The sequence below is a fragment of the Ornithorhynchus anatinus genome, chromosome 14, assembly GCF_004115215.2.
Source record: "Ornithorhynchus anatinus isolate Pmale09 chromosome 14, mOrnAna1.pri.v4, whole genome shotgun sequence".
Lineage (NCBI taxonomy): Eukaryota > Metazoa > Chordata > Mammalia > Monotremata > Ornithorhynchidae > Ornithorhynchus > Ornithorhynchus anatinus.
In genome coordinates, this window is record NC_041741.1 from 2,970,369 (window position 1) to 2,992,906 (window position 22,538).

The 22,538-nt window shown below is 58.2% G+C and overlaps 1 protein-coding gene across 1 annotated transcript; it reads right to left on the reverse strand.

The window, feature by feature from the left end:
• Positions 1-3,866: 3,866 nt before the first annotated feature.
• CDKN3 (cyclin dependent kinase inhibitor 3) lies at positions 3,867-17,618 on the reverse strand. The gene is made up of 8 exons (XM_039914113.1): positions 17,463-17,618; positions 9,578-9,660; positions 8,634-8,689; positions 8,273-8,317; positions 6,820-6,883; positions 5,833-5,864; positions 4,297-4,400; positions 3,867-4,073 (listed from the first exon to the last, which is right to left on the reverse strand). The coding sequence occupies exons 1-8, from the start codon at positions 17,616-17,618 to the stop codon at positions 3,972-3,974; spliced, it is 642 nt and encodes a 213-aa protein (XP_039770047.1). The 3' UTR covers positions 3,867-3,971.
• Positions 17,619-22,538: the final 4,920 nt, after the last annotated feature.

Here is a 22,538-nt window from a genome sequence, read left to right on the forward strand (position 1 = left end):
TGGGAGGACGGTCGAGTTAGAAGACGGATGCCTGCCCTTAAAGCCCGGGGCGGCTACACTCTAGCAGCAATGTCTAGATTGAATCAATCAATTAATCTTATTTACTGAGTGCTTATTTGTGTGCATGCTAAGCACTTGGGAGGGTACGGCTGTAACACAGTCGATAGACGTCCCTGCCCACAACGGAGCTTTCAGTCTAGAGGGGATATCTAGAATATACAGATTTTTAAACGGCCTGAAACACCGGATGCGAGTGTGGGTTTTTTTGTTTTCTAAATGAATACGAAACTCCCAGAAAGGACAGCGGCATTATGACCCTGGAGATCTCGCCTGTGAGACACGAACACGTGGTCCGGCGGATAGGGCCCGGGACTCGGGAGGACCTGGATTCTGATCCCGGCTCCGCCCCGTGTCTACTGTGTGACCTTGGGGCGGGTGGCTTCGCTTCTCCGGGGCCTCAGCGACCTCGTCGGGAAAACGGGATAAGAGCGTAGCCCCGGGGGAGACGGGGACCGTGTCCGACCTGATTCGGTTCACAGTGTATGCGCCTGACCGGTATTGTAATTACGAAGCCGTCCGCCGTCCAAGGAGCCCGGCGGAGATTAAAATCGGGTATTCCGGGGATACCAGGATAGGACTCCCCGACGTGTTACGTCACCCACGTGCTTTACGGAATCCTGAATTCTCTGTTCCCTGTGACAGATGCGGGGCGCCGACGATGATAACTGCTACTACCGAGCAATTGCTACGCAATCGCGATGCTTTGCCAATTGGCCGGAACTTGGAGTAATGTGTCGAAGGTCTCTCTTTGTTATCCCCCTTGTCGAAAGGCCAACGTTCTTTTCATCAACGGATGCCCCGAGGGAAGGGAAGCTTCGAGGTTGCTACTTAGAAGCAGCGCGGCTCAGTGGAAGGAGCCCGGGCTTGGGAGTCAGAGGTCGTGGGTTCGGATTCCGCGCTCCTCCACCTGTCAGCCGTGGGACTGTGGGCAAATCCCTTCACTTCTCTGTGCCTCAGTTCCCTCATCTGTCAAATGGGGATTAAGACTGTGAGCCGTCACGTGGGAAGACCTGCATGACCCTGTAAATCTACCCTAGCGTCTTAGAACGGTGGCTCTGCACATAGTAAGCGCTTAACAAATACCAACGTTATATTGTTATTATGTTCAAATCACCAAGTAGAAGTGGCATCTAATTCTTTTATCACGCTGGTAGAGAAAACATTCATTTTCTGGGTTTGGAATGCTGAGATTCAAATACTCCTTTTTTCCCGCCCCCTTGGTTTTAGGGAAGAAAATCTGTCGTTTGCTCCTTGACTGTAAGCTCGTCGTGGGCAGGGAACGCGTTTCTACCGACTGTTGTACCGTTCTGCTGTCCTCTCCCAAGTGCTTAGCACAGTGCTGTGCGCACAGTAAGCGCTCAATAAATACGACTGATTGATTTACTTGAGAGTCGGAGTCTTTTTTTTTTTTGCGCATCCGTGGCGATGGCGGTGGCTTGGCTTTATCGCCCGAACCCGTGTTAATCCATCGACGTGTGAGCGTGAACTACGTGCAGAGCACTGTACTAAGCACTTGGGGGGAGAGTACGACAGTTAGCGGATTCCCGGCCCACGACAGAGCTCGGAAGTCTAATAACGATAACTAATAATATGACGGCGTTTGTGCCGGGGCACTGTTCCAAGCGCTGGGGGTAGGTACGAGATAACGGGGGCCGGACACTGTCCCCCGTGGGCTCACGGTCGCGATCCCCGTCTTCCGGATGGGGGAACCGAAGCCCGGAGAAGGGAAAAGACTCGCCCGAGGTCACGCGGCCGAGCCGGGATTAGAACCCAAGTCCTCCCGGCTCCCGGGCTCCGCCCGCTACAACCTCGCTGCTTCTCCACGTGCTCCTTCTCCCACGGCGTAGAGCGCGGTGGAAGCGCTCGGTACGGTGCTTTGCACGCAGTGAGCGCTCAATACGTAGGATCGAATTGAACAGCAGGGGTCTGTCCCAGGGGTCTGACCTCTTAAATGGGGATCAGAGAATCCGAGTGGGCTCTGCCTTCAAATTCCAGAGATTTTTGAACGCGGGAGTGAAGGCGCGGTTCTTCCGTGAGTCCTTCCCGGAAAAGTCCGTCATTTCCCCTCCTTCCCCTCCCTTCTGCGTCCCGCTTGCCCTCGGATTTGTACCGTGGCTCAGTGGAGAGAGCCTGGGCTTCGGGGTCAGAGGTCATGGGTTCGACTCCCGGCTCTGCCACTTGTCAGCTCTGTGACTGTGGGCGAGTCACTTCACTTCTCTGGGCCTCGGTGACCTCATCTGTCAAATGGGGATGAAGACGGTGAGCCTCGCGTGGGGAAAACTGATGACCCTGTATCTCCCCCAGCGCTTAGAACAGTGCTCTGCACATAGTGAGCGCTTAACAAGTACCAACGTTATTACTATTAATCCCGCCTCCGCCCCCTTCTCTGTTGGGTGACCCGAGGCAAGTCTTGGGCTGTGGGACTTCGGGCAAGTTGCTTATCTTCTCCGTGCCTCAGTTCCCTCGGCTGTAAAATGGGGATGAAGACCGTGAGCCCCACGTGGGACAACCTGATTCCTTGTATCCCCCGACCCCCAGCGCTTAGAACAGTGCTTGGCACGTAGTAAGCGCTTAACAAATGCCATCATCATTATCATTAAGTCACTTTTCTGAGCCTCAGTTCCCTCATCTATAAAATGGGGATGGAGACCGTGAGCCCCACGTGGGCCGGGGACTGGGTCCAACCCGATTTGTTTCTGTCTACCCCAGCGCTTAGTACAGGGCCTGGCATATAGTGAGCGCTAAACAAATACCGTAATTATTATCACGTCTACCAACCCTTAGGTCGTACTCGCCCAGGTGCTTAGCTCAGCGCTCTGCACACGGTAAGGGCTCGGTGGAGCAGCAGTGGGACTTAGTGGAAGGAGCCCGGGCTTGGGAGCCAGAGGACGCGGGTTCTAAACCCGGCTCGGCCACTCGTCTGCTGCGTGACCTTGGGCAAGCCACTTAACTTCTCTGGGCCTCAGTTTCCTCCTCTGTCAAATGGGGACGAAGACCGTGAGCCCCCCGTGGGACAACCCGACGATCTCGTGTCCGCCCCTGGGCTTAGAGCTCGGCACATAGTAAGCGCTTAACCGAAACCGTCGTCGTCATTATTATCGATATAGGATGATTGACTTGAGAATCCCCAATCTCAACCTCATTTTCCTACTTGCCCTCTCCCTCCTTCACCTACGCTTGGGATCTGTTCCCCTTCAGCAACGTGCCGTGCGCCGTTACCCTCTGTCCCGCAGCTGTTGGCGACCCCAGATCCTTTCCCCGAGAGATTTCTTCTCGCCAAAACCCCGCGGGGCGGCCGCTCGGAAAACACCTCCTCCTCCCCCGGCCGCCATGTAAACGCACACCACAAAGCTGCTGGGCCCACCTCGCTCGGGCTGACGGTTGGTAGGACCTTTGCATTTGCAATTTCAATTCCAGAGGCCCCGGAGTCAGTCCGGAGAAGAGCCGCGGACAGGATCTGCCGGGCCCGTCGGCTAAATGGGGCGCGTTGGCTTCATCGAGAGAGGGTCTCCGTCCGGGTCTTTGGTCGCCGAGTCGTGAGCGGCCAGGTTGTCCGGAACTCGTGGAGGTAATGTATTGCTGGAAGAGAACTGGGAAATGATCGAACCGGGCTTTAGTCCATTCGATAGTATTTACTGAGCGCTTCCTATGTGCGGAGCACTGGACTAAGCGCTTGGACAATTCGGCAACAGATAGAGACCATCCCCGCCCAGTGACAGGGTCACGGCCTAACTGGGGAGACAGACGGACAAAAACAAGAGGACTCTTCTCTTCCATTGGGGAGGAGACTGAAAAGCAGCGTGGGGCGGAGGCCCGGGCCTGGGAATCAGAAGGGCCTGGGTTCGTTCGTTCAGTCGTATTTACTGAGCGCCCTACTGGGTGCCGGACACGGTACGATTCGAAATTCGGCATCAGACAGAGACAATCCCCGACAAGGGCTCGCAGTCGCAGATGTTTCTGCCCGGTTGGCCGCGGGCAAGTCCCTTCGCTTTTCTGGGCCTCGGTTCCCTCATCTGTCAAATGGGGGATGAAGACGGTGAGCCCCACGGGGGCAGGGACTGCGTCCAACGCGCTCCGCTCGCATCGATCCCAGCGCCTAATACAGCGCCTGGCACGGGGTCGGCGTCTCACCCAGCCCACCATCATAACCAGTGAGATGAAGGCGTTGGGGGTTTTGCGGTGCTTTCCCGGGTCCGTCGCCGTCTCTCCCTTCTCGAAATCCCGGACTCCCATTACCTTTCTGGTCTGAATTGCTCCAGACCCTCTTGGGTTTCGAAGGCCGTCTATGACTTCCTGGATCGCTCCGGTGTCGGATAAGCGGAGGAGGAGGCAGGCCGCCACTAGGGAGAGAGAACAGAAAGAGGCCTCGAGAAGCAGCGCGGCTCAGCGGGAGGAGCCCGGGCTTGGGAGTCAGAGGACGTGGGTTCGAATCCCGGCTCCGCCCCTTGTCGGCTGGGTGACTTCGGCCACGTCACTTCACTTCTCTGGGCCTCAGTCCCCTCATCTGGAAAATGGGGACGAAGACCGGGAGCTCCACGAGGCAACCCGATTTCCTTGTATCTACCCCAGCGCTTCGAAGGGTCCTTGGCACGTAGTGAGCGCTTAACATCGTTGTCGTCGTCATCACCCCGCGCTCCGCCTCACCTTTCGTTCGATGGTATGTATCGAGCCTTACTGCGTGCAGAGCGCTGTACTAAGCGCTTGGGAGAGTACGACAGAGCAATAGACAGTCGCCGACAACGAGCTCTCAAGCTGCGTGTAACTTGGTGCTGGTGCAAAAGATTCTATCGATTGTAACTGGGCACGGCGGGGAGTTCATTCAATAGTATTTATTGAGCGCTTACTATGTGCAGAGCACTGTACTAAGCGCTTGGAATGTACAAATCGGCAACAGACAGAGACGGTCCCTGCCCTCTGACGGGCTCACGGTCTAATCGGGGGAGACGGGCAGACGAGAACCATGGCGATAAATAGAGTCGAGGGGAAGAACATCTCGTAAAAACCGATGGCAGATAAATGGAATCAGGATGATGTACGTCTCCTTAAACAAAATAAAAAGGGTGATGAAGATAAATACAGTTGAGCGGACGAGTACGGTGCCGAGGGAGTGGGATTCTTTGAAAATCCGATGTCCGACTTCTACTTTAAAAGTAGCTTTCTGTGCCGGCCCGGGGACCCCAAGACCGTAAAGGAGGAGCCTGACGTAGTGGATAGAGCAATGCCTGGGTGTCAGAAAGCCATGGGTTCTAATCCCGGCTCCGCCACTTGTCTGCCGTGTGGCCTCGGGCAAGCCACTTCACTTCTCCGGGCCTCAGTTCCCTCATCCGGAAAAGGGGGATGAAGACGGGGAGCCCAACGGGGGACAGGGACCGGGCCCGACCTGATCCGTGTGTACCACACCGGCGCTTCGTACAGTGGCTGGAACACAGTAAGCACTTAAATATCATTATTATTATCATAAGCAACTCGGGGGGCCAGGGGGAAGGGAAGGGCACCTCTGCAGGATTATTATTATTCTCATTAACCAGTCAACGGGTTCCTCGGCCCTTCCGGAACAATCTAGTCTCTCCAGACCTTCCAGGGGAATCGGCTCGGGGTCCAAGACGCCTCGAGGGCCGAGTTTCGAGGCAGTCGGTCCCCTCGTTCCCGCTGCGTTTCGCCTCGGCTCGATTTTAGTCAGACGGGGGAACCCGCTGGCTCGGAAAGCGAAACTCCCCGAGGATCGCAGTTCCCACGGGAGTTTGGAGACGACAGAGCTCGCCCGTTCCTTACCGAGACAGGAGCGCCCCAGACCTCCGTAACAGCTGAAAGAGAAACCAAACGTAAGCACCTTTATAACGACGACGATGACGGTGCCCGGCCCGCAGTGAGCGCTTGACAAATACCGTCCTCATTATTATTTAAGTGCTTACTATGGGCCGGGCACCGTACTAAGCGCTGGGGTGGATCCAGGCAAATCGAGCTAGACGCAGTCCCCGTCCCACGTGGGGCTCACGGTCTCGATCCCCGTTTTACAGATGAGGGAACTGAGGCCCGGAGAAGCGAAGTGACTCAATGATGATAGTGTTGGTATTCGTTAAGCGCTCACTACGTGCCCCGTTCTAAGCGCCGGGGTAGATACAGGGCAATCGGGTTGTCCCCCGCGGGGCTCCCGGCCTTCATCCCCATTTTCCAGACGAGGGAACCGAGACCCAGAGAAGTGACTTCGGTCACACGGCTGACGAGTGGCGGAGGCGGGATTCGAACCCATGACCGCCGACCCCCCCCCAGCCCGGGCTCTCGCCACCGAGCCACGCCGCCTCTCCGCTTCTTGGACTCGCCCGAGGTCCCACAGCGGGCAAGTGGCAGGGCCCGGGATAGTATTTCTTCGGTCGTCCTCTCCCGAGCGCTTAGTCCAACGCTCTGCCGTCTCCCCCGCTTAGACCGTGAGCCCGTCACTGGGCGGGGATGGTCCCCCTGTGGCCCAACTGTCCATTCCAAGCGTTCGGTCCAGTGCTCCGCACATACTAAGCGCTCAGTAAATACGGTCGAATGAATGAATGAAAGAGAGGGCCCGGCAGGTACGGTCGGATCGGGAGTCCGGCGCGGGCCGAGACGCGCTGAATTACGGTCTTGCGGTCGGCGTCCAGACAGGCCGCGAGCTCGTCCAGGATGGCGCGGCAGCCGGCCACGGCCGGGGCGTCGCCGTCGGGGAAGGGGTGGCGGTGGACGGCGAAGCCCGGCCGCCGGTAGGCGTCCGGCAGGTCGGGGACCCTGTACCTGGCTAGTTCTCCTCGGGTGCAGAACACGAACAGGTCCCGGGCGCCGCAGCTCTTCGGTTCCCCTGCCCGGGCCGACACGGACGGGAAACGTCACACGTTCGTTCATCCGGCTATTTACCGAGCGCCGACTGTGCCCGGCGGCGCTCGGGAGGGGACGGGGGAGCGAGGAACAGACGCGCTCCTGGCCCGCGACGAGCTTACGGTCGCGAGGCGGAGAGGACTGTACTAAGCCCTTGGGAGGGGACGGCAGAACGAGACGGGGACACGGTCCCTGCCCGTCGCGAGCCGCCGGTCTGTGGGGGAGAGCGCTGTACTAAGCGCTTGGAAGAGGACCCCAAATAATAGACCCGATTCCCAGCCCACAGTGAGCTTACAGTCTAGAGGGGAGAGCACTGTCCTAAGAATCTCCGTGGGTGTCTATGTACGTTTTATATATAATGATTCTTTTTAAGCGCTATGACTATGTGCGAAGAACTGTTCTAAGCGCTGGGGGGAGATACCAGAAGATGTACGAGAGAATGTAGATAGAAGAGATACGAGAAGCAGCGCGGCTCAGTGGAAAGAGCCCGGGCTGGGGAGCCGGAGGTCACGGGTTCGTATCCCGGCTCCGCCGCCCGTCGGCTGGGTGACCGTGGGCGAGTCACTTCACTTCTCGGTGCCTCGGTGACCTCACCTGGAAAATGGGGAGTAGCCGTGAGCCTCCCGTGGGACGACCCGACGGCCCCGGATCTCCCCCGGCGCTTAGAACGGTGCTCTGCACGTAGTAAGCGTTTAACAAATGCCAACATTATTGTTGTTGTTCTCTGTGCCTCGGTGACCTCATCTGGAAAATGGGGATGAAGACTGCGAGCCTCACGTGGGACGACCTGATGACCCTGGATCTACCCCAGTGCTTAGAACGGTGCTCCGCGCCGAGTAAGCGCTTAGCAAATACCAGCATTATTATTGCCATACCAGGTGATCAGGTCGTCCCACGTGGGGCTCACGGTCTTCATCCCCATTTTCCAGAGGAGGTCACCAAGGCACAGAGAAGTGAAGTGACTTGCCCCCAGTCACACAGCTGATAAGGGGCACAGCCGGGATTCGAACCCTCGACCTTTGACTCCCAAGCCCGGCCTCTTGCCGCTAAACCACGCTACTATAGATACATTGCGTGTATTGCGTGTAAAACGTCCAGTGCTAAAATGCCCGGTGAAGAAAGAAATCCAGGGATTCTGCTGCGATCCACGTTGGGGGATCCAAAATCAACAGCGTCGGAGGGTGTCGGTTCTGTTTACCGTTATACTGTCCTTCCCCCAAGCACTCGGTCCAGCGTTCTGCACACAGTAAGCGCTCAACGAATGAATGGGCTGTGCCTAAAGATTCCAGCAACGAAGGCTAAACGTCGAACCGATGGTTCCCCCGAGAGAAAAGAACAATAGTTAGGGGCTGGTAGTTCCCAGCTGGCATACCTAGATCCTTCTGAAGATTTCGTCCAACATCTTTAAATCTGCAACCTAGGAAAGGAGAGAGACGGAGTTGAGAGCCCTCTCCCAAGCCGATCCCTGCCCCCGAGGAGCTCCGTCGTATTTCTCGAGCGCTTACGGGGCGCGGGGCGCTGTACTGAGCACTTCGAGAGTACAATTTGGCCCTGGAGCGAGGCGATCCCCGCCCACACCGGGCTTACCGTCCACAGCGAGTAGCATCGTGGCAAACCTGACACTTCGGGATCCTCGTGCTCCAAAGGCTCGCGATTCCCGGCCGTGGGCTCCGAATCCAGGGAATTGCGACGGAGGAAATTTTTCCCGGCGGGGAAAATGAGCAGTCACCTACCTGGGAGAGAGCATAATCCCAGGAACTGTGGATAATGCACAGGTGACGGGTCCAACCTGAAACACGCACAAGAGGAAAAACACGCTCTGATTTGCCTTCGTCACCACCCCGCTAAAAGGCAAGTTCGATAACCACTGGAAGACCGAAACAAAAATTGCCGCGGCGTCGGAAAACCGGGGCGAGTCACTTCACGGTCTATCCTTCGGGGGACGGGCGCTGAAACAGACGGTCGGGCGCCAAGGGGGAGGGAGCTCGGGGGGTGGACGAGGGCTCGGCTACGAGACAGACGGGATCGAGGCGCAGCGAGTAGGTCGGCGTCGGAGGAGCCGAGCGCGAGGGCCGCGTTGGGGTGGGACATCGGGGAGGTGAGACAAGGGGGCGGGGTGATCGAGCCCCCCCCCAAGCCCACGGCGAGGAATTTCTGTTTGTCGCGGAGGCGGACGGGCAACCGCCGGAGGTTCCTGAAGAGTGGAGAGGCGCGTCCTGAACGTTTTTCTTGGAAAAAAGATCTGGGAAGCGGAGTGAAGTACGGATCGGGGCCGGGGAAGAGACGGGAGGCGGGGAGGCTGATGCAGTAGTCGGGACGGGACGAACGCTCGGCTCGACCAAGGAGCGGTCGGGACGGCGAAGGCGGGCGACAACGCGGACTGTAGCGGGGTGGAGGTCGAACCGACGAGTTTCGGAATGCGTGGGTTGAATGAAAGAGAGGAGCGGAGGATGACCCCCGAGGTCACGGGCTCGGCGCGGCTCGGTGGAGAGAGCCCGCGCTTGGGAGCCGGAGGTCATGGGTTCGAATCCCGGCTCCGTCAGCCGTGTGACCGCGGGCGAGTCACTTGCTCAGAGAAAGATCCCTCCGAGAGTACTCATTCGATCCTACTTACTGAGCGCTCGTTATGGGCCGAGCAAAGACTGGTGATTCTCTGAGAAGGTTTGCGTGGACTTACCAGGAGATGTGAAATGGAGTCCGCTCTCCTTCGACTGGCTCTTCGTCCGAGGAGTCAAATTCACACGTCTGTTTTGTCCCGGGCTAGGACGGGAATCCGTGAGGAGACGCGACAGCCTGATTGAACTTTTTCATTCGTTCGATCGTATTTATCGAGTGCTTACGCCGCGCGGAGCACCGTACTAAGCGTTTGGGAGAGTACCGTACAGCAGTAAACAGTCACATTCCTCGCCCACAACGGGCTCACGTATTTGAATATTCACGTCTCTCTCCCCCTCTAAAGGTAATAATGATGGTGGTATTTGTTAAGCGCTTACTATGTGCCCGGCACTGTTCTAACCGCTGAGGTAGAGACAAGGTGATCAGGTTGTCCCACGCGGGGCTCACAGTCTTCATCCCCATTTTACAGATGAGGGAAATGAGGCCCAGAGAACTTAAGTGACTCGCCCAGAGTCACGCAGCCGATAAGCGGTGGAGCCGGGATTCGAACCCATGACCTCTGACTCCTAAGCCCGGGCTCTTGCCACTAAGCTACGCTCCTTCTCTAGATGGTAAGCTCGTGGTGGGCGGGGAATGTGTCTGTTTATTGTTATAGTGGACCTTGCCAGGTGCTTAGCCCGGCGCTCTGCGTACGGTAAGCGCTCAGTACATACGATCGGATGAATGAGTGAACTGCGCTGCCCTCCGCCAAGCGGCACGTGGCTTTCTCCGGGCCTATTTGAAAATCAAAAGCAAGAAACTGCCAAGTCTTTACGTTCAGAGACATAAGGAAGCAGCGTGGCTTAGTGGAAAGAGCCCGGGCGTGGGAGTCAGAGGTCATGGGTTTGAATCCCGACTCCGCCGCTTGTCAGCTGGGTGACCGCGGGCGAGTCACTTCACTTCTCTGGGCCTCAGTTCCCTCACCTGGCAAATGGGGATGAAGACTGGGAGCCTCACGTGGGACGACCCGATGACCCTGGTTCTCCCCCAGCGCTTAGAACGGTGCTCTGCACATAGCTTAACGGGTCATGGGTTCGAATTCCGGCCCTGCCGCTTGTCAGCTGTGTGACCGCGGGCGAGTCACTTCACTTCTCTGGGCCTCAGTTCCCTCACCGGTCAAATGGGGATGAAGACTGGGAGCCTCAAGTGGGACGACCCGATGACCCCGGATCTCCCCCGGCGCTTAGAACGCAGCTCGGCACACAGAGAAGCAGCGCGGCTCAGTGGGAAGAGCCCGGGCTTGGGAGTCGGAGGTCATGGGTTCGACTCCCGGCTCTGCCATTTGTCAGCTGTGTGACCGCGGGCCAGTCACTTCACTTCTCTGGGCCTCAGTGACCTCACCTGTCAAATGGGGATTAACCGTGAGCCTCACGTGGCACGACCCGACGACCCTGTATCTCCCTCGGCGCTTAGAACAGTGCTCGGCACATAGTAAGCGCTTAACAAATACCAACATGATTATCAGAACGGCGCTTGGCACAGAGTAAGCGCTGAACAAATACCAACATTATTAGTAGTAGTAGTAGTAAGCGCTTAACAAATACCAACACGATTATCAGAACGGCGCTTGGCACAGAGTAAGCGCTGAACAAATACCAACATCATCATTAACAAGTATCAACGTCATCATTAACAAATACCAACATGATTCTTAGAACAGTGCTCGGCACAGAGTGAGCGCTGAACCAACACCATTATTATGATCGTGGCTCTGAAGGAGCCAGTGAGGGCGACGCGGAAGGGAAGAAGAGGGCTCGATGAGGGAGGGCTTCCTGGAGGAGGCGGCCTCGCCCGCTCCCATCCCCCGCTCGGCCGCAGCTCGGGGAGGAGGCGCTCAACCGCCCGGGCGCGCGCACGGGCGCGGGCCCCGACGCCCCGGCCGCGCGCCGGCAGCGCCGCGCCCTGCGCCCCCCCCTCCCGCTCTCCCCAGCCCATTGGGCCTTTCCCGTCCCCGCTGAGCCAATGGGGGGGCTCCCGCCGCCCCGCCACCCCGCCACCGCGTGACCTTTATAGTAGAGCAAGGACGCCTTGCGCGTGACTTTCATTCATTCACTCACTCACATTCACATTCACTCTTTCACTCACTCATTCACTCACATTCACTCACTCATTCACATTCACTCACTCATTCACTCACTCACATTCACTCACTCATTCACTCACTCATTCACTTACATTCACTCACTCACATTCACTCACTCTTTCACTCACTCTTTCACTCACTCATTCACTTACATTCACTCACTCACATTCACTCACTCTTTCACTCACTCTTTCACTCACTCATTCACTCACATTCACTCACTCACATTCACTCACTCATTCACATTCACTCATTCACTCACTCATTCACTCACTCATTCACTCACATTCACTCACTCACATTCACTCACATTCACTCACTCTTTCACTCACTCTTTCACTCACTCTTTCACTCACTCATTCACTCACATTCACTCACTCACATTCACTCACTCATTCACATTCACTCATTCACATTCACTCATTCACTCACTCATTCACTCACTCACATTCACTCACTCATTCACTCACTCATTCACTCACATTCACTCACTCATTCACTCACTCACATTCACTCACTCATTCACTCAATCACTCATTCACTCAATCACTCATTCACTCACTCACTCATTCACTCACTCACTCACTCATTCACTCACTCACTCACTCATTCACTCACTCACATTCACTCACTCACATTCACTCACTCACATTCACTCACTCATTCACTCACTCATTCACTCACTCACATTCACTCACATTCACTCACTCACTCACTCACATGTCTTGAGCGCTTACTATGTGCAAAGCACCGCACTAAGCGCTTGGAAATTCGGCCACAGAGACGATTCATTCCGTCGTATTTATTGAGCGCTTACTGTACGCAGAGCACCGTACTAAGCGCTTGGAAAGTACAATTCGGCCACAGGTAAGAGACCGTCCTTACCCAACAGTGGGTAATAATAATAATGTCGGTATTTGGTAAGCGCTTGCTGTGTTGCAGAGCACTGTTCTAAGCGCTGAGGTAATAATAATAATGTTGGTATCTGTTCAGCGCTTACTATGTGCAGAGCACCGTTCTAAGCGCTGGGGGAGACCCAGGGGAATCAGCTTGTCCCACGTGGGGCTCCCAGTCTTCATCCCCATTTTACAGATGAGGGAACTGAGGCCCAGAGAAGTGACTTGCCGACAGTCACACAGCTGACAAGTGGCAGGTAGATATAAGGTCATCAGGTTGTGCCACGTGAGGCTCCCAGTTTCATCCCCATTTTGCAGATGAGGTCGCGAGGCCCGGAGAAGTGAAGCGACTCGCCCACGGTCACCCAGCTGACAAGGGGCAGAGGCGGGATTCGAACCCGTGACCTCGGACTCCCAAGCCCGGCCTCTTTCCACTAAGCCACGCTGCTTCTCTTAACAGTGTTGGTCTGTGTTAAGCGCTTACTCTGTGCAGAGCACTGTTGTAAGCGCTGGGGGAGATAACAGGGTCATCGGGTGGGCCCACGTGGGGCTCCCAGTCTTCGCCCCCATTTTACAGGTGAGGTCACTGAGGCCCGGAGAAGTGAAGCGACTTGCCCGCAGTCCCACAGCTGACAAGTGGCAGAGCCGGGATTCGAACCCATGACCTCTGACTCCCAAGCCCGGCCTCTTTCCACTAAGCCACGCTGCTTCTCTAGTGGACCCCCCCCCACCCCAGTCGACTGGGTCAGTGAGCTGCCGGGAGGGGGTTGTGTGACCTCCAGACAGACTGACCGACCAAGCACGGGCCTGGGAGGCAGAAGGTCATGGGTTCTAATCCCCGCCCTGACCCTTATCTGCTGCCCAATTGCACCTTCCAAGCGCTTAGAACAGTGCTCTGCCACATAGCGCTCAATAAATACGGTTGAATGAATGAATGCTGCTGTGTGACCCCCCTGGGATAGGTCATTTCACTTCTCTGGGCCTCAGTGACCTCATCTGAAAAATGGGGATGGACACTGGGAGCCCCAGGGGGGACAGGGACTGCGTCCAACCCGATTTGCTTGGATTCACCCCAGCGCTTAGCACACGGTAAGCGAAGCAGAAGCAGCGTGGCTCAGTGGAAAGAGCCCGGGCTTGGGAGTCAGAGGTCATGGGTTCTAATCCCGGCTCCGCCGCTTGTCAGCTGTGCGACTGTGGGCAAGTCGCTTCGCTTCTCTGGGCCTCAGTTTACCTCATCTGGAAAAGAGGGATTGATTGTGAGCCCCACGTGGGCCAACCTGATCACCCTGATTCCCCCAGCGCTTAGAACAGTGCTTTTCACATAGCGCTTAGAAAATACAATGATGATGATTATTATTAGCAAATATTATTATTATTACTGATGACCTGGTGTAGCAGTCTCCGCCTCTACCGGTAGAGGGCGCTCCTCTCTTCCAGATGCCCCTGCAGGAAGGACCATTCATTCATCCATCCATCCATTCATTCACTCATTCATTCATTCAGTCGTATTTATGGAGCGCTTACTATGTTGCCGAGCACTGGACTGAGCACTTGGGAGAGGACAATAGAACAATAAACCCACTCCCTTCCCACAGGGAGCTTCCCCCTTCTGTTCGACCATCCCTTTCATTCGTCCATTCTGTCGTATGTATTGAGCGCTTACGGGGCGCAGAGCACTGGGCTAAGCGTTCGGAGAGGACAGTACAACGATAAACAGACCCGCTCCCTGCCCACGACGAGCTGACAGTCGAGCTTACAGGCTTGCGGCGTGGCATAGGCGTAGAGCACGGGCCCGGAAGTCAAAGGTCCTGGGTTCTAATCCCCATCCCGCCGCCTGTCTGCTGGGTGACCTTGAGGATGTCGCTTCACCTCTCCGTGTCTCACTTGCCTCATCTGTAAATTCGGGATGAAGACTATGAGCCCCATGTGGGACAGGGACTGTGTCCAACCCGACTACCTTATATCTACCCCAGCGCTTAGCACAGTGCCAGGCACATAGTGAGCCCTTAACAAATACCGCCGTCATTATTATTATTATTATTATTATTACAGTCTTTATGGTGCTGGAAGAACCTGCCCTAATGTTGTGGCGTTGAGCAGCAGCCTCTAGCGTGTAGAGAAAACATTTGCTTGGGGAACAGAGTTGCGATCAACGGTTAACGATAATATGAACGACTTCGGGCAAGTCACTTGACTTCTCTGTGCCTCAGTTCCCTCAGCCGTAGAATGGGGATGAAGACTGTGAGCCCCACGTGGGAGAACCTGATGGCCTTATATCTCCCCCATCACCTGGAACAGCGCTTGGCACATAGTAGGCGCTTAACAAGTGCTGTTATTATTATTAATAGTAGAAACAACGACTCTCGCACCACTCGCGGACCTCCTCGTCAGCTTGCGGCGTTTCCTTCCGCCGCGGAGTCTTCCGGTGTCCATCTCCTGGGACCGGGGATTGTTCAGAGGGAGGTTTGGGGGGGGGCCGGATTGTTTTAGTTCCCGAAAATTGGCCTCCTCCTCCCCGCTTTGCCGCTCCAGGATCTATGGGGAATCCACCCTGGGAACATCCTACTGTTTTCCGACCTGCGCTGCTCTGGTGCCTCGGGCTTCTCCGCCTTTCCGGCTCGTGTCCCGCGAATCCGGCCCACACACTTGGCTCCTCTAATGCCGCCTCCTCCCCGGGCCTCCGTCCCGTCGATCTCGCCGCCGACCTCTCGCCCACGTCCCGCCTCCGGCCCGGAACGCCCTCCCTCCTCGTATCTGCCGGACAACCGCTCGCCCCGGCTTCCAAGCCTTATCGAGGGCCCCTCTCCTCCAAGAGGCCTTCCCCGACTAAGCCTTCTTCTCCTCTTAACGATGATAATGCGTCGGGCGCCGGGCCGGATCCCGGCCGATCGAGCCGGACCCGGTCCCGGTCCCCCGTGGGGCTCGCGGTCTCCGTCTTCCAGGTGAGGGAAACTGAGGCCCAGTGAAGCGACTCGCCCGCGGTCTCGGACGGCGGACGGGGGGGCGGAGCCGGGATCGGAACTCACGACCCCCTGAGTCCCGGGACCCACCGGAAGCCATCCTTCCCTTCTGCGTCGCCCGCTTTATTCGTCCCCGGTCCCGGCCCCCCGCCGCTTATGCCCACATCCGCCATTTCTTTCTTTCTATTCGTTCATGCGATAGTGTCTATTGAGCGCTCACTATGTGCGGAGCACTGTACTGAGGGCTTGGAATATTCTCGCCTCTTCCCCCTCCAAACCGTAAGCCCGCTGCGGGCGGAGAATGCGTCTGCTCTGTTGTTCTCCCGTCCTCTCCCCAGCGCTCGGGCCGGCGCTCTGCGCACGGGGAGAAGCAGCGAGGCTCGGTGGAAAGGGCCCGGGCTTTGGAGTCCGAGGTCATGGGTTCGAATGCCGACTCCGCCACTTAGCCGTGTGACTGTGGGCGAGTCACTTCACTTCTCCGTGCCTCGGTTCCCTCATCTGTAAAATGGGGATGGAGACCGCGAGCCCCACGTGGGACGACCCGATTCCCCCGCGTCTACCCCGGCGCTCAGGACAGCGCTGGGCACGTAGTAAGCGCTCGACAGATACCGACGTCATTAGGGAGCGCTCACTAAATACGCCCGAACGACGGGGCTCCCTCCTGCGGAAATCGGGTCGGCTTCTCCCTGCCGGATGGAGAAGCCGGGCGGGGCGCGGGTTCGGAAGCGAGGGCGGGCGCCCGGTCGATCCCGTCGACTGATGGGACCCGACCGCTTCCGGGCCTCGTTGCCTCCGTCCGAGCCCGGCCCCGGCCCCGGCCCGCCCCCCCCGGCCCCCGCCCCTCCGCTCTCCTCTCTCGACCAGGTGACGGCGCCGGGAACGTGGCTTTAATTACGGCGCTGATGAAGACCGAAATCCAGACGGACACTCGGACCGACCGGGCCGCGCTTTAGACCGCGTCTGTGCCGAACTGCACGGTACCCAGCTGGGTGAAACATTATGCCCGACTTAAGCTGTATAATTGATGTGTACTTTGGCCAGAGGTCAGTTTACAGTTGGCTTTTTTAGGGCTTTCTCCCCCTCCTCCTCCTCCTCTTCCTACCGCTTTAAAGACCCGGTAATGAGGGGGTAGTTCGCGACCTCGCGATTCATCCGTTTTCAGTCACTCGGCGGTATTTATTGAGCGCCGACCGCGCGGCGGGGCCCCGGGCCGAGCGCTTGGGAGAGGGCGAAAGGACGAGATGCGGATCGGTCCCCCTTCCCGCCCCGGAGACCCCGACCCTGTGCTCTCCCCGAGAAATACGGCGGTGGAAAGATAAAAAGGGGATCGAGAGGCCCGGCGGCGAGAGCCCGGGCTCGGGAGTCGGAGGACACGGGTTCTAATCCCGGCTCCGCCGCTTGTCTGCCGTGTGACCTCGGGCGAGCCGCTTAACCTCTCCGCGCCTCGGTTCCCTCATCTGTCAAATGGGGACGAAGACCGTGAGCCCCCCGTGGGACGGCCCGATCGCCCTGGGTCCACCCCAGCGCTTGGAACGGTGCTCGGCACGTAGTGAGCGCTTGAACGCCGTAGTCGTTATCGTCGGTGGAGAGAGCCAGAGGGACCTGGGGTCTGATCCCGGTTCCGCCACCTGTCTGCCGCGTGACCTTGAGCGGGTCACTTCGCTTCTCCGGGCCTCAGCTCCCTCGCCTGTAAAACGCCGCCGCCGCCGATAACGTTGGTATTCGTTAAGCGCTTACTACGTGCCGAGCGCCGTTCTAAGCGGTGGGATAGATACCGGCGAATCGGGTCGTCCCACGTGGGGCTCACGGTCTCCGTCCCCGTTTTACAGATGAGGTCACCGAGGCACCGAGAAGTGAAGTGACTCGCCCGAAGTCACACAGCTGACAGATGGCCGAGCAGGGATTCGAACCCATGATCTCTGACTGCGAAGCCCGTGCTCTTTCCACTGAGCCACGCTGCTTCCCAACCAACGTCATCATCGTCCTGAGTGAACTCAAAAGCCCCGTGGGGGCGTAGAGGCCGAGAGACCCGGTGTCTGATCGCGAAACTTTTCCCGAGCCGTTGAAACGGGCCCAGGGCCCGTGGTGTTCTTCCGTCGCCCCGCCGGGGGAGATTTCTCCCATTAGGGCCCCGCCAACCGATTCCCGCCCTCTGGAAAGCTAATCTTCCACCCCCGGAAGTCTTGATTTCAGCTTGACGGTGGAAAGCGGCGTGTCCCTCCCGCCCCCCTCCCATTTCCCGGGATCGGACGAGAGGAGAAATGGTCTATCGGGCGTCTGTTAGAGTTTTGGAATCGAATCGCTTGTGTCTCCCCTCAGGTCCCCTCGAGGGCCCGGGAAATCGACAACCGATGATAATAATGATAATGATATTATTAGGGTACTAAGCACTGGGGAGAGGACCACAGAATAATAGAACAGATGCATTCCCCGCCCACGGCGAGCTGACGGTCTAGAGGGGGAGACGGGCAGGAATACAAGTCGGTGATCAGACCGTAAGCCCGTTGATTAGACCGCGCGCCCGTCCGAGGGCGGGGACCGTCTCTGTCTGTTACCGCTTTGTCCGTTCCAAGCGCTTAGTACGGTGCTCTGCACATAGTAAGCGCTCAATAAATACTAAGGAATGACGGAATGAAATGACGGGATTAGAACCCCTGACATCTGACTCGCAAGCCCGTGCTCTTTCCGTCGGGCGACGCCGCTTCTCTACCAACCCTGTCACGTTGTTATACTCTACTCTCCTAAGAGCTTCGGACAGTGCTCTGCACAATAGAAATGCCGGATAGACACCACCGATCGATCGATCAAGCGAAGCCACCTGACGTCTTCGGGGCGACCAGGCCCTCCCCGAGGATTCCGCCCGCAATATTTTGACAACTGCTAGGTAGGGCCGTCGCTCCCGAGGCGTTTTTAACGTCCCGCGATATCTCCCCTCCCGTCGTATTTTAAGCCATCCTTCACGTCAGTACCCGGGGTCGTGGACTTGGGCCGTTTTTCACTTCCCCAACATCTGGATTTACAGAAGATAAATCCTACTCTCTCTGTCTCCTCTCTGCGTCTCCATTCCTGTCTGAGTCCCCTCCCTCTCTGTCTCTCTCTCGGGGTCTCTATTTCCACCCGTGTTCTGTGTCTCTCTGGGTCTCCGTTTCTATCTGTGTTTGTCTCTATGTCTGATGATAACGATAATAATAATCGTGTTACTGGTTAAACGCTTACTGTCCGCCGAGCACTCTGTAAACGCTGGGGGTAGATATAAGATCGGGACAGAGTTCCCGTCTCACATAGGGCTCACGGTGTTCCACTCCATTTTGCTGATGAGGGAATGAGGGACGGAGAAATTAAGTGATTCGCCCGGGGTCACCCAGCAGACGAGTGGAGGAGTCGGGATTGGAACCCACGTCCTCCTACTCCCAAGCCCGTGATCTTGAAACTAGGCCGTGCTGCTTCCCTGTCTCTGTGTCTCTCTCTCTCTCTCTCTCTCTCTCTCTGTGTCTTTGCCTCTTTCCCTCTCTATCTCTCCGTGTTTCTGCCTCAGTCTCATTTGTGTCTCTGTTTCTGTCGTTCCGTCTCTGTGTCTCACCGTCTTTGTTTCTCTGTATCCCTCTGGGTTCCTGCGTGCCTCTCTCTCTCTCTCTCTCTCTCTCTCCCCCATTTACAATCCAGAGGAATTTCTTCAGTTTAGTAGACTGCCCATTCTCAGGCCTGCTTGGGACAACTTAAAGGCACTCCGTCCTGAGGCAGGGGAGTATCCTAGATGAGCTTGGTGCTTCTCAGCAACCCAGAACAAAGAAGATGCCCATTTAAGAGGGGAGCGGGGGGTATTATCGATCAGAGAATCAATCGGTCGTGTTCCCCGAGTGCTCGCCGTGAGCGGAGCACCGTCCTCCGTGCTCGGCGGAGCTGGCAGACTGGTTCCCAGACCACAGCGAGCTTACAGTCTAGAGGGGGAGAGAGACATTAATAGAAATAAATAAATGAGGAATATTGTAGGTAAGGGCCGTGGGGCTGGGTACGGGGGGGGGGGGGGAATCGGGCAAATTCAAGTGCAAAGTTGCCGCAGAAGGGAGAGGGAGAAGGGGAAATCAGGGAAGGCCTCTCGGAGGAGGTGGGTCCTCAGTCGGGCTCTGAAGGGAGGGAGGGTCATCGTGTGGGCTACGAGGAGGGAGGGCGTCGCAGGCCGGAGGCGGGACGCGGGCGAGGGGTCGGCGACGAGAGAGATGAGATGGAGGTACGGGGAGCGGGTCGGTATCGGAGGAGCCAGGCGAGCGGGCCGGGTTGAGGAGCGGCGGCGGCTGGTGGACGGAGCTCGGGCCCGGGAGTCGGAACGATAGTGGCGGTGTCTGTTAAGCGCTTACCATGTGCTGAGCACCGTCCTAAGCGCTGGGGTAGATACAGGGCGATCGAGTTGTCCCACGCGAGGCTCACGGTCTTCATCCTCGTTTCCCAGATGAGGTCACCGAGGCACCGGGAAGCGAAGTGACTCGCCCACAGTCGCCCGGCTGACAGGTGGCGGGGCCGGGATTAGAACCCGTGACCGGTGACTCCCAAACCCGGGCTCTTGCCACTGAGCCGCGCTGCTTCTCGATCCCTGGTTCCAATCCCGGCTCCGCTGTGCGATCCCGGGCAAGTCGTCCCGCTTCCCTGGGCCTCGGTTTCCTCGGGCCGTAAAAGGGGGATCAAGACCGTGAGCCCCACGGGGGCCAGGGACCGCCTCCGATGGGATTAGCCGGGATCCAGCCCGATGAGCTTAGACGTCTCCCAGCGCTCGGTCCGGGGCCCGGCACGTAGTAGGTGCTTAACGGGCACCATAAAGATGAAAGAGGGATGAGGAAACGCCCCAGGTTTCCTCCGCAACGGGGCTTTGGAAGGAAAGAGCCCGGGCTTGGGAGTCAGAGGTCATGGGTTCGAATGGGCTCTCCCACTCGGCACCCGTGTGGCTGTGGGCAAGTCACTTCGCTTCTCTGGGCCTCAGTTCCCTCATCTGTAAAATGGGGATGAAGACTGAGCCCCGCGTGGGACGACCTCATCACCCCGTAAATCTCCCCCAGCGCTTAGAACAGGGCTGTGCACGTAGTAAGCGCTCAACAGAGACCAACGTTATCATTATTATTTTCTGAAGAGCACCGACGGCGGGATTTCCGGTCCTCTTCCCTGAGAAAGCCGGGCTCGATGAGGCGGAGGAGTCCTGTCCTTTACGTAGTGGGGGGCTGGGGGAGGGGCGCTCGCCCAGTTGCTGGACACTGTGTGAGGGGGCGGGGGACCGGCCGGGGAGGAGCCCCCCGCTCCGGGGATCTCGGCCCGCCTTGGCCGGAGCCCGGGGCCCACATTCCGTCCCTCCCACGTGCCCCGGGGGAGGCGGCGGCATCCCGGCCTTTCTACTGCTCTTCCGAGGGTTCCACACCCCCTTCTTCCGCTCTCCCCGTTTCCCGCCGCCCGGAAGAACCGTTTCTAGAAAGGCCATCTGTTTGCCTCCGCGTCGCCTGAACCCGGGGCTTTCCGGCCAGCGGGGATCGGCGGCGACAACAACCGGGGCGTCTGCCGCCAACGGGGAAGCTGCTCAGCGCTCGCTAAGTGCCGTTCTCGCTATCGGCGATCGTGGCGCTCATTCGGTCGGATTTACTGAGCGCTTACGGTGCGCGGGGCACCGCATAACGATGATGACGAGCGTCTGTCGCTACGCGCCGGGCGCCGTATTAAACTCCGGGGGAGGTACGAGCCGATCGGGTCGGACGCAGTCCCTGCCCCTCCTGATAACGATAACGAGCATCTCTCGGTGACGATAACGATGGTGTTCGTTGAGCGCTTACTACGCGCCCGGTCCCGCCCCGGGGGCCGGGGTGGGTGCGAGCGAATCGGGTCGGACGCGGTCCCCGTCCCAGGCGGGGCTCACGGTCTCGATCCCCGTTCCGCTGGGACCCGGAGAAGTGAAGCGACTCGCCCAAGGACACCCAGCAGACGGGGGACGGAGCCGGGGTCGGAACCCGTGACCTTCTGACTCCCGGGTCCGTGCCGCGGGAGAGCACACCGCGGCAGAGCCGGCGGTCGCGTTCCCCGCGGGATCCTTGTGGTGTTTATCGACTCCGTCGCCTCGTATTCTCCCAAGCCCTTGGCAGAGGGCTCTGCACAGGGTATGCGCTAAATCGATACGACTGATCGACTGATCGAGTGACCGGTTAGGCTCGAGAAGACCGGGCCCGGCCCGGTGAAACTCCGGGACGGCCGGGGGCGGTCCGACGGCTCGCTTAAACGCCGGGACGCCCCGAGGGAAACGGGATGGGTTCCCCCGCGGATTTCTAAATAATGACGGTGTCGGTATTTGTTAGGCGCCGACTGTGTGCGGAGCACTGTTCTAAGCGCCGGGGGAGATGCGGACCAATGGGGTCGTCCCACGCGGGGCTCCCGGTCTTCATCCCCCTCCGACGGGTGAGGGAACCGAGGCCCGGAGCGAAGCGACTCGCCCGCGGTCGCCCGGCCGACGAGGGGCGGAGCCGGGATTCGGACCCGCGACCTCGGACTCCCAAGCCCGGGCTCCCGCCACCGAACCGCGCCGTTTCCCTAAATCTAAATCTGGGAGAGATTCAATCGGGCGGTCCCCCGTGGGGCGCACGGTCTTCGTCCCCGTTGTCCGGATGAGGCGGTCGAGGCCCGGAGAAGTGAACTGACGCGACCGTGCCCGGTGCGGCGCCCCGCACGGGGTGAGCGCCCAGTAGATACGACCGACCGACGGGTTAACGCAGACTGGGGCTCGGGGGTGGGTGGAGGGGGCCGGGAGAAGGGCTGGTCTGTCGCGGGGTTGCCGAAGCGGGCCGGACCTCCTCCCCGGCGTCTCGGGGCGAACGGTGCCTCTGTTCTTCCGGGCGAGATTACCCGTCGGAAACCAAACCCCCACGGGGACCCTCCCTGGCTCGTTCCTCAGCGGGATCCCGATAACCGGCCTTATCTCCCCCCCTCCCCCCGCCCCGTGGGGGTGTCCGCTACTCCTCCTGGGCCTTTTCCACGCTCACCGTACCCTCGACCGGCCGGCAGACCCGAGCGAGTTTCAGC